Source organism: Anthonomus grandis, chromosome 13 (genome assembly GCF_022605725.1).
Source record: "Anthonomus grandis grandis chromosome 13, icAntGran1.3, whole genome shotgun sequence".
Lineage (NCBI taxonomy): Eukaryota > Metazoa > Arthropoda > Insecta > Coleoptera > Curculionidae > Anthonomus > Anthonomus grandis.
In genome coordinates this window covers 11,833,981-11,846,635 of record NC_065558.1, presented here as the reverse complement: position 1 = coordinate 11,846,635, position 12,655 = coordinate 11,833,981, and the positions used below count along the sequence as shown (strand labels likewise).

At 31.5% G+C, this 12,655-nt stretch overlaps 1 protein-coding gene across 1 annotated transcript in view; it reads right to left on the bottom strand.

Moving 5' to 3' along the window:
* Positions 1–6,261: 6,261 nt before the first annotated feature.
* Positions 6,262–12,655, bottom strand: part of LOC126744027 (zinc finger protein ZIC 4) — a 51,504-nt gene continuing 45,110 nt past the window's right edge. The window contains exon 2 of the mRNA XM_050451338.1: positions 6,262–7,473. Within this exon, the coding sequence (XP_050307295.1) occupies positions 7,037–7,473 (437 nt within the window). The 3' untranslated portion in view covers positions 6,262–7,036. The remainder of the gene's footprint in view (positions 7,474–12,655) is intronic.

Sequence of the window (12,655 nt, the reverse complement as noted above, 5' to 3'; positions counted from 1 at the left end):
TCATTCTTAAATAAAAAGCTCCTATCTTTTCAATAAAATCGAAATTTTGACAAAATATTAACTAGTTTTTTTTCTGATTTACCGAACAGTGAATCAGATTTAAATTTAAATTTCAAATCTTAAATAGCTCACCCTGTATAAGAGAAAGTTTATTTAAATAAAAAATTGGCAACAAGGCCCAGTTCACAATATTCTGGACACTTAAATGAATATGCTGTAGTAGCCTAGTACTCCATTACTACTCATAAACTCTTTTATATTTTTTACCGTACTGAGTATTGCTAACAAATCAGCCCTACCCATAGAGGAGAAAGGAACGTCGGCGGTGATCAGTATATAAGCGATACTGATTCTTGTTAAGAAAAAATATATAACAAAAACAAATAAATTAAGCAGCGAAGGAAACTTTAAAACTTACAAGTTATAAATGTCACAAATAGAATACGAACTGAAAAAAATAGAGATTTCTAAGCATCCGTTCGTAATACATGATTAAAACCTAGAGAGCAAACGCATGGAAGAAAGCAACTTCAGTAACTCCTCGCCATCCCTTGGCAAGTGGAGATAATCGAGGAAGTGAGAAACATGTGACCAACACAATAAGTATGGGTGATTAGTTCTAGGATACACGAGTATGATAAGTCAAACGAAAAGCAAAAAAAACTATAAAAAAAGATTATGACATCTTGAAAAAATATCGTGAGATAATAGAGCTTATGGATAGAATGAGATTCGAGATAGTATTAATAAGTAGGTATTTCTTTCACGAGGTCAGAGTATTAATCACTTAAAGAAAATTGTTCAAATAGCTGATGCATATTTTTTTTGCCAAGCAATCGGCTTGATCAACAAAGGTCTTAGGTTCGGAAATTAATATGTCAACTTGCAGTAACAAGTCTAATTCTCAAAATGACAAGTTGCAAGGCCCAAGATTCTTTGCACAAATTAAAAAAAAATATAATAAAGTGCATCAACTCAACAAATATCTAGACTTGTTGCTGGCTAATATGCTGATGATTAGTGAGTATTATGTATATTTTTTTGAATTTATTATATATTAACACTAAATTGTTTAGTAGCATATGACAATATGACTAAGATCCCTGAGCATGTTTTTAATCCTTTAATATGTTTGTTTGTCCATTATCACAACAAAAAGAATAGCAATTGACTTAGTTGGATTGATTTATATAATTTAATTTTTTTCTGACAAATTATTTCGATAAAATTAGTTCAGATGTTACAAATAGGCAACAAAATAAATGGCACATGGATCAAAAATATATATACGGTATGCAGATGACAATAGTAAATAATATGGATGACCTCCAAAAGCTCCTGGACATAGTCGGAATCTACGGCCGACTTATGAGAAGTAACATCAATATAAAAAAAGCTCCTGTCAATTCCTCTCCAGTAACCATCCGCAAATTAAATGAGTTTCAGAATGCGAAATATTCATACGATAGGAAGGACGTAACATACAAGTAAAAGATTAACTATCTAGGGACTTGTTTATATAAAGACTGGTATTCAGACGTTACAATCTAATGCCGTATAGAAAAAGTAAATAACTCATTCATAGAATTAAAAAACGTCTTTACTAACTCTGACTTTGACATCAAACTCAGATTAAGGTTCATGAAATGTTACGTCTGGTCCGTACTATTTTATGGTATGGAAGGCTTAACAGTGAAAATTAGCACAATGAATAAACTGGAAGCTTTTGAAATGAGGATCTATTGAAGACTTGAAAGTCCCATAGACAGGAAAACCAGCGAGGAAATCTTGAGGAGAATAGAAACAAAAGGACAGAAGAAGAAGAGTCCTACGGTCTAAAAATCAACGAATCTAAGACTAAAAGTGATATCTATAGACAAAGCAAATCCTAATCAACAGCAGATCCAAAGAATCGCGACAACAAATACAGGAAAATGCGAACCGGAAATTTAAAAAGAGTTATACCACATAGCACATACTGCAACCATAAAAATTTGGAAAGACATAAGCATAACTAAGAACATCAAACATAGATGAATACAAACGCTAACCTTTTCGATAGCAACGTATGCTGCTGAGACTTGGACAATTAAAAAAGCAGACAAGAATTAATGCTTTTGAGATGTGGATGTATCGAAGACGCTGCGTAACATAAACTGCATGCCACATAAACAAATCAATTGTAGAAGAACTCGGCAGAAAGAAAAGGCTGATCACGACCATAACCCAGTCATATATCAGATTCTTTGTCTCATCTGACGAGGCGTGATTATGCCATAGAAAACTTGGTAATTCAAGGAAAAATGGAGGGAGGCCACAAAATGGGGCAAGTCGCCAATGAGATGGATAGACAAATGAACATGATAACAGGACCAACATTAAAAGAAGCTACCCACTCAGCTCAAGATAGAGAACTTTGGAAGTCGACCATCAATTCAATTACTTAACTCATGATGCCACCTATAACCATTACGAGTAGGAAAAAAGCTGAGGAAAAGGAGAGGAAGAGATCGCTAGTCGCCGAGCACGATAAGCATACCGGAAAATAGCGTACCTGAGATTGGTGTGTAACGCCATAAAAAGTATCATTTACTTCAGCTGGTAATAGAAGGAAATATAGAGGAAAAAATGGGTTTAGGTAAAAAGAGGATATCGTGGCTTTGGAATATCAAATATTGGACAGGAACCACAAGAGTATTAATTCTCACGACCAGAGATAATAAAAATGATTAAAAGTGATCGCAAACAAGCAACGGAAGAAGAAAAAGAATAAAAAGTTACAAATATTTGCACAATTCAAAATGCTGCCTGATATATGGTTACTCTGGATATATATAGATACTCCGGTGACAAGTTTTAATATATATTGCTGTTTAATAAAATCTTTTGTCTGCAATTAGAAAAAAAAGACTAAATAAAAGTAAAAGCTGACTCACGATAAAAATCTCTTGTATTTTACTACCTTACCAAGTTTTGCTAAGATTCAAAAAAACTAGAACAGTATCAAATGCCATAATTTAGAAATAGTTATCTGGCCCTCATTTGATTAATATATCTAGAATTCCACCCGTGAGGCGTATAAAGAAACTGGTTATTGTAATTAGTTATCAATTTTTATCTTTATATATGAATGATTAGATCTATTTCTCAACTGTAAATAGATCTTTAATGGTTCCATAATTTTACGACCACATGCAATGGCGTTAACTGACAAAACGACGGTGCAACAGTCAGCCAAAAATGTTTTGGTGTTAATAATTTGATTTTAGTTTTATTTGCCAGTTTTCTCTAATACTTGATATTTCGAATTCGCTTTGATGTTTTTTTTTGCGTTTGTTAAGTTAATATCTTGAATTGTGGTTTTTGGGGGTGGTTTGTTGTTATGTTTGTAATATTGTAGAGGATGGCACATTCCTTTGATATGGCTCCACATTCCTTATTCATTTCGAGTTGTTGACCATAGACTGTAAAAATTCTTCAATATACATATGTATAGAATATAACTTTATATAACACTTTGGTCTTTTAAGTTTCTAGTGCAGTAAGAAAATTATATTAAATCATCTTTCTGACCCCATTTTCGTGTTAATCAGTATATAATTTACACCTGTACACATTCCAAATTCCTGTATCTTGTCGAACCTCAGTCCCGAAAAACTGTTTATTTACCTAAGGTATAGCGAACGTAAATAAAACACACTAAGTACATCAGTCAGGAGATTTATTTATTTTTTATTTATCGCCGTAAACTTTCGAAGTTTGCCAGAAATATACAAAGATCCCTGATATAAGTGACAGCTTTATTTACAATAAAATAACTTTTTACAATATTTTTATCGCGCAAATTGCCTTACATTTAGTACAACCAGGTTTATTTTCGTTTACTATCTCAGGACGCTTCAGAAAAAAAAATATTTTAAATTTTCTGATGAATCCTTGAATAAACTATTAATATACACTTTCTCTCTTTTTACATAGAAATCGGTTTTAAAATAGGCAAATTTTCATTTATAATTGCACAAGGAACGCTCATTTATTTATTAATAAAAATATATTTAAGGTAATTACATTATAAATATTCACATTACAAGTTAAATTATTCACAGTCAGGTTTTTATATTTTAACAATATTAAGCCTATATACAGATAAAACAACAGAATATCGACAGAGATTTATTTTATATACATAATTTAACAATTTAACAAGTTTTACAAATAATTTACATTTTTTTTATCATAAATAGGCGAAGTAAATGGTTTCTTATAAAGTGCGCCGGTCTTCGGAATAGTTTTATTTTTATTCGTTTAGTAGTACCACTTTGTGGACTATTAGATAAACATTTAGACAACCAACCTTGTATCTACTTGGATATTTATGTTTGGTAGGCCTACTTGTCAATTTTCATCCTAATTGTTGAGGTTAGCTGAGTAGCTGGAAAAGTCTCTCTCAACTGTGTGCTATAGCCAAATTTTAAAAATAAAAAATACTAAAATAAATCTTTATTTTTAGAGTAGTCTTAGTTTTTTTATACCTCTGTTGCGTGTTATTCCTACTTAAGCTCTTATTTTATTTTAATTTTTTACTGATATTAAACAAAGTTAAAAAAAAAAAAACTTATATTAGCTTCAGGCTTTCAATTCTCTGATGTGTCCAATATGCATTTTTTTTTAAGAACTGTATTGTAAAAAGTTTACTATATGTATACCGTATTACGCATGTAAAATTATTATTGGGGGATGACAGGTCTGCCTGTCAATTCTCATCATCTTTTTAAGGTCAGTTTTTTATTTATATTTTATTATATTTTTTATATGTTTTTTATTATATTTTATTTATGTTGCCATATGAATTCTTGGTGTGAAATTAGCTGAAATTACAATAAAACATTATTTATAGTATCTTCAGTTTTTTAGGCCTTTATTATGTTAAATCAGCTTTTACTATATTATAAAACGTACATTATATTCAAATATATGTAAATTGTATAATATATATCTTATATATTATTTAGGGTTGGTAACCCTGCATGTCATTTTATTGAACCTTAAACGTGTCACGCTGAGTAACTGGAAAATTGTGTGATATCTGTTGACTATTATAAAGCCCTGAAAAGTTGCTTCAAATCCTTGGAAAATATGAAAAATGCCTCGAATAAAATTAAAATGACCTGAAGTGCTTTGAAAACATGAAAAAACTTTTAAAAAATTGGAAACCTTGAAACCTTGCTTTAAATTCGCGGAAAATTTAAACATTCTTTGAATAAAATAGAAAAGACCTCAAGTGCTTGGAAAACATAAAAAATTACTCTGAAGAAAAATTGGAAACCCTGAAAAGATGTAAACAAAAAAAGTTTTCTAAAAATTATTAACAAAGAAATTCTAAAATTTGGTTTATTCTTGTTGAAAATCCTTTGAAAATCAAACGAAAAATTAGTGATACCAGAAAAAATGAATCAACGACTCAACTACTTAAAATGTTTTAATCAATTAAGTTTTCTTCATAAAATGTATGAAGAAAACTGCCTAAAATTTAAATAATAATAACTAACTATTTTGAAAGAAAATAAATCAATTAATCAATGGCTTAACTGCCTGGAATCTAATATAGAAGTAGTCGTCTGCATTAAAATAATTTAAAGTACACTATCTGGAATTCAAAAAAATTTTATTAAAATCAATCAGCTGTCTGGAATAAACAAAAATATAAAACTTGGAAACATAAAGCAGCTACAATCTGTATAAATGGAATAAAAAATTAGCTTTAAAAGCTGCTTAAAATAAAATAGTAATAAAAAATTATTCAGCTGCCTAAAATTAGTGATATTTATGTATTAGAAAAAGATGTGCAATTGCTTGGAATTTGAACCACAAAAATATAAAAATCCACAAAGGTCTGGACTAAAATAAAAAAAGAAGAGCAAGGACTCAACTGCCTGAAATAAACAAAAAAAATTGGAATTGTTGGGGAATTAAAGTAAAATTATTCCAACTGCCTTAGACAAAAAAAAATGAATTAATCACTGTAACAAAATACTAAAATTATTCAAGCTGCCTGAAGAATTAACCGAAGACTTGAGAACTGTTTACTGCCTGGAATACAACACAAATTAAAATATTTTAATTTCCTGGAAAATACAGGAGTTTATTAGGGATTTAAACGTCGGAAATAAGAAATTCAAAATACTACTTAGAAAAAAATCCTCAATCGCTCAAATGGCAAGAATGATAAAAAATGAAAAGTTAGTGATGCTTGGAATAAAACAACAATTAGTCAAATATTTAACTGCCTATTGTAATCACTCATGAGCTAGAATCTCATTGGTATAGATAGTAATTCAGTTTTACAGGAAGATTTGTTAACATTCCAACAAGACGGTGGTCCACCTCATAAATTTTTTCCGATCCGACAGTGATTGACCGAGAGATTTCTGGATAAATAGATTGGCAGGAGGGAACCAATTAAATGGCCTCCAAGATTATCGGATTTAACTCCCTTAGACGTTTTTCTGTGGGGATATCTTAAATCGCTTATTTGGCATTGTTTATAATGCAACATATTGATATTGCTGATCTTAAAAGGCGAATTAGAGTAGATTGTCGATCAAGTTTTTCAGAAATGTTGAGTTTGAAAACACAAATTGGTATTGTCTACAAGAAAATTGACAAATTTTTAATATGACTGCAAGAAAGATATTAAGAGTGAGAAATTTTCAAATTGACATTTTTAAATTATATTATATAAGTTTGGTAGGCCTGGCGTTTGTTATCTTAATTTTTGAGATTAGCCTTAACTTGTCCCGTTAGTATACTGAACAAGTGTGCGACACCTGTCTACTGTGTATTAATCATTTTTTAAAGATAAACTACGACATTGCCATAAAAATAAAACTTTTCCGACGAAGCACCCCACATAGAATTACAACTTGACTTTATAGTTAATTGGAGTGCTTATATTAGGTAACACATCTTTTACGTTTCACCTAACCAGCAACTCTCCAAACTAATTCCTATTTCACTAAAATCAATCACAAAAACCTTAATAAGCGGTGGCGGCACCATGGTGCAACCCTCCAAAAGGTCCGCCGAGCGTCCCCAAAGGATCACTATGTCCACCAGGTCCCGTCGGTTGGCAACCCGAATACCAGTCACTGATCGCCGTGGTACCCGGTACCACGTGCAATCCACTTCCGGTGTTTTGCATGTGAGGACTCACCGCCACCGATATACTGCCGGTACTTGAAGTGTTGCTCTCCTCACCGTCAGAGTCGTAGTGAGGAGGTGATCTTCCGCTCATTCCGTGCACCTTCATGTGTTTCCTTAGGGAGGAGGGATGGGTGTAGCTCTTGTCGCAACCGTTCACCCGGCAGTTGTAAGGTTTATCGGAGGTGTGTACGTGGGAGTGTTTCTTCCGGTCGGAGGAGTTGGCGAACCTTCGATCACAGCCTTCGAATTCGCATTTAAAGGGTTTTTCACCTGAAATAGAAAAAAAAATGGGTTAGAACAGTTGATGTTATGAAAAATAAATAAATAATGTCTTTATTAAGAAAAATAACACTATTACATTATTAAATAGAATTCGAAGAGCGAATTCTAGCTTGTTTAGTCACTAAACTGCTACTCTTAAATTAACCCTTAAATTATACAAGCATTTAATAAATGTCTATAAGAAAAAATAAATAAATACTAATACATCCTCCTATATATATATATACAATCTATAACTACAATCCACTAAAAGTAAAAGAATGAATTTTATAATATGCAATCTAAAACTTAATCTTACTCCAACTGGAAAAAAACTAAGTACACATTTTGATGAAACAAAACAGCGCTGATGGGTTTCATCCCTAAATATTAATTTAGATCTTAAATATAAAGGCAAGTTTGTACCTAGAATTTTATAAATAAACAATAAAAGAAGATACTTAAACAAATTTTCGACATTCAGCCAATTAAACTGTTGAATCTTTGATGAAATGTGGTCAAATTTCTTGAGTCCATAAATAAATCGACAGCAGTTATTTTGCATTCTTTGAAGCCTCATTTTTTCAACCTAAGTAAGACATGGGTAAAAGAGAGTTAAACCGTAAGTCAATTTTGATAAAACATATGTTTCACATAATTTTTTTGAATACAGATCTTTTGACCTTTGATTTTCATGCTTTAATAGAAACTTAAAAGATTTTATTTAAAAGTTTGAAGTTTTTCTCGATTTCTTCTACTATATTTAAAATTGATTTGCTTAGGATTTAGATAACTAAAACTGAAATATAGTAGTTATTGGAATAATATTGTCTTATAGGTCATTTGAATGGAATAAAACACAAAAGTTTCTGGATCCTGGCCGAGAAACAGAAGTTATTTTTAATTTTTTCATTATTTTAAAGCAATTGATTCTTTTGTTGACAGAATCCAAATATTTTATCTGAAAATTGTTATTTCCTTGATCCTATTTTTTTTAAACATTCCTCTGCTGCTTGAAGAAAATAAAAAATATATTCATTACTTCCCGGCAGCTGAGATACAACATTTGCTTACATTAATATGCATTTTCTTTTATTGAAAAAAAAATATAAATATTATAATAAAAAAAGTAATAATGTGAGGAAAAAAGGAGGATGCATACATTTCTTTTTAGTAATTTAATATCCGAGTGTAAGATGCAGTATAATAAAGCCAGGCAAGGGATTGTTACTTTTTAACGAAGTTTATTTGAGATTCGAGAAATGTTATATAAATTTTTGCGTGCATTTCATAGTAAAATTGAATTGTGATTTAGGTGTCACACAAAAAGTTTCAACCACAGAACTATTTAACTAAAAGTAAATATTTCTCAAAAAAAAATTAAATAAACATAAAAATAACAAAACAAAAATGTGAAAGATAAATTAAGTTATTTATATGTTTATTTTTTGCAAATTGAACACAGTTTTACGTACATTGATAATAATTAGTAAGCTTTAATTAATTTATTAAACATGACTTCAAAACCTTCAATACAAAGATCCTGGCCGAGAAAAAAATTATTGTTTATTACTTCCAGGCAGATGTCGAATGTTTTATCTCTTTTTTTTACTGCGTAAATGAATTGAGCAAATGCAAAAAACCAATTCAATGAATATCTGTAAATAGATTAACTTTTTTAAGGCTATCCATTCTTACAAAATGCCAAAATCCGTTCCTGTAAACAATCCTCATTCCAGTAAAGACCTATTTATTTATATTTACCGTTCGGCCGTAGAGTGACAATTGTTCGGGAACAATGCGGCGTTAAAGAATACGTGCCCAAATAAAATATAAAACTTGTCACGCTGCACAATGCTTGATAAATAGCTGCTAACTATTGCGGAAGGGCCCCTCCATCTCGAATATCCAAACCCTTATTATTAAAATCGAAAAATAAAAATGTCAAGCCATCGTTGGACGACCTGAAGTATTTCCAGACATTTGCTAAACTATTTCTAACCAAACTATGTTAATATAAGAAAAAGTTTATCATTGCTTAACAAGTTATGCACAATTATCACCTTCGTATGTCTAAGCATTTCAATTTAAAGTCCCAACCAGAACATTTCAATTACTACGCGATTTTTTCCACCCAATAAAACCTCGCTTGGAATATAAATGGTGTAAAACAGCCACAAACAGCTGAAACCGCTATTTTAATAAGGGTTTAACCGAATGACGCGTTTTAAAAAAAAAGTTGCCGATCATGTTACGATCATTTGTAAACGTGCCTTTGATTTTTGCGAAACTTAACGTTTCGCAAATTAAAAAAAACTCCGGAAAATAATAAAGTGCCAAGGCGTATTCACGGTACAAAATTAAAATAAGAAATACAAGGCAGAGAAAGAACAGGTCTCTCCCGTATGAATGATGGGCTTGAGAAATTCACATGGGATTTTGAACCAGTCTCACTCGCATTCCTTGCGAGCGTTGGTGCGGGTGTGAAGAAGGGTACATGTACATTCGTGACCCTTTTAAATTAACCCATGGGTTATATTTGTTTAAACTTAAAAATTTGAGTTAAATGTTGTGAAGATATTTAAAATTTATTTGGAGCAAACTAAATAAATAAACAATTTATTTTATCAGTGTTGGTTATTAGAAATGTAGGTAAAACTTGAGATTTTACATGGATAAAGGGAAAAAATCACATCTAAAATATCAACTATCTAAACATCTGTAACAGCAAGCTTTTAATGCGAAAGTGTATTTTTTTTTTAGATTTTAGTGTGTTTTTCTTTATGTGTTATTAGTAAATTGCCTGATAGTAGTAATGACTCATGAACCAATACAACTATTTGTCATCATTTTTGATTCAACTCAACTCAACTTATATTTTTTTAAAAATTCTAAAGAAACCTGATCCAACTTAAGGTTTCTAAATATAAAAAAAAATTGTAAAAATTATATTCCTGACGACCTTGCTAATGTTAATAAAATCACTGATAATTTTATTTACTCTATCTCCAAACGAGTAGAAGCTGCTAGTTTGGAATCAGGACTACGGTTAAACAAGACCAAATCTGTTAATTGTAGATAGATCTCAGACAATCCCATTCCCACTTCGACTCATCCACGATATAGAAACTAATGACACTGTCATTTTTCTTGGCGCAAAAATAAACAACAAATTAAGCTCCAAACCAGAAATTAAGAGAAGGATTGGAATGGCCAAACAAGCTTTGGCAGACTAGTTAAAGTCTGGAAAGACAAGATGATACTTCTCAAACCTTTGATATTCTCCATCGTAACCTATAGGTCTGAATCTTGGACGTTAAACGTGCAAATCATGCTGCAATCCCTTGGTCAGCCCATAGAGCAAATATAGAGGAGGCATACTTCTTTTGATCATGTGATACGAAAGTGCGGGAAGGAGAAAATTGGAATCCAAGAAAAAGTGAACGGCAAAAGAATGATATAAGATCTATAGTCCTTATCGGGGGCCTTACAATTACGTCAAAAGCAGAAGTAATAACAACCGTAAAGGATAGAGAAACATGGCGAAGGCTTGTACCATGAATAGTCACGACGCTCGAAATCAAGTATTGATTAGAGAGAGAGAGAACTCCATGCTGTAACACTAAATAGAAAAGATTAAACTATCTTAGGTATGAATCTGACTAAGTTAAAATTTTTAATATTGGCAAACAAATAGGAACTAGAAAAACTACAGAAGAAGATGACAACAGTCGGATTTCAGATAAACCTTCCAAAGACACACGTGCTATTTAGAGAAGACCCTCAATTCCAAATTCGAGTATTCATGTACTGTCACTAAAAAGACATAATCAAACCCAAGAAATAGAAAAAAGAAAAAGACTAGCTTGGGCAGCCTTTCGAAAACTAAATAACACTTTGAAAAATGGAAAAATCCCAATTCATTTAAGAAGTCAACTTTATAACCAATTTCTGTGTGTGTGGTATAGAAAAAGAAAAAGTATTTTATCAGTAATGACATACGGCGCCTAAACATGAACCATAATAAAAAAAATTGATAGAAATACTCAGTATAACACAATGTGCGACGAAAAGATAAATGCTTGGATTGTCGTTACTCGATAGGAGGCGAAATAAACACATCACATGTGTGACTCAGATTAAAGATGTTAGTGAGGAAATAGCTGAGCTTAAATGGAGTTTTGCAGGACAAAGCAAAATACAGGAGGGACGATGGATAAAAATCTTGCTATAGTAGAGTCCCTTCCAGGACAAGTTAACCAGAAGAAGACCGCCAATGGATGAGGCAAGCACAGAACAGAAATAAATGGAAACATATGAAGAAGGCCTTGATCAAAAAATCGAATACACAAGGCTCAGGAAGAAATAAACTATGTAATGCATTGAACAAGATTCTATGATTCAGCTTCGTCTTATTAGTATTCTGCCTACTATGTCTAAGATTTTTGAATCTATTCTACTTAGCTAGTTGTCAGAGCAATTTGCCTAAATTAAAATCATCCCAATACTCAACTTGGTTTTAACAAAAAACATGGTTGTGGGACAGCCTTGTTAACAGACAAGGCTGTTATTACTTACTATTAACTATTAGTTATTTTTACTAATCTGTATATAATATCTGTAATAACATACTTAGTAATATCGATACAAACAAATTACTCTAAACCACCTACCGCTCTAGTGTTGTTGGATTTTAGGAAGGTCTTTGATACTCTTAGTTATAAGATAATTTGGTCATTATTGCACTACACTTAGTTTAAATAAAGTATTTTTACAGATTTATTTGACCAGCAGAAAGCAAGAAAGAAAGGTAACGTATAGTGGGAAGATATCGTCAGACGAAAATATTAGGTGGAGTAACTCAAGGCTCAATTTTGGAGACCTAACGCATTTTTATTTTGTAAAAGTCGCTACTATGCGGATGGTACTGAAATTTATCTTTTTTTTGCCGAAGAAGAGTCGTCAAGCAGTTTCCGTGATAAATATTGACTTGTCAAACTTTAGGGATTTGTTCAAGGTATAACTTAGAAGTACAGAACTAAACTAAAGATTATAGAAGTATTAAAACAACATTGCAGAGATTTATATAAGTCAGTTAGTCCAGAAATTTTAGAAAAACAAGAAAGAGAATGATAAGAGAAAGAGCTATGCTCTAAAATATGGGAAACAGGCGAAGGACCAATGGAATGGT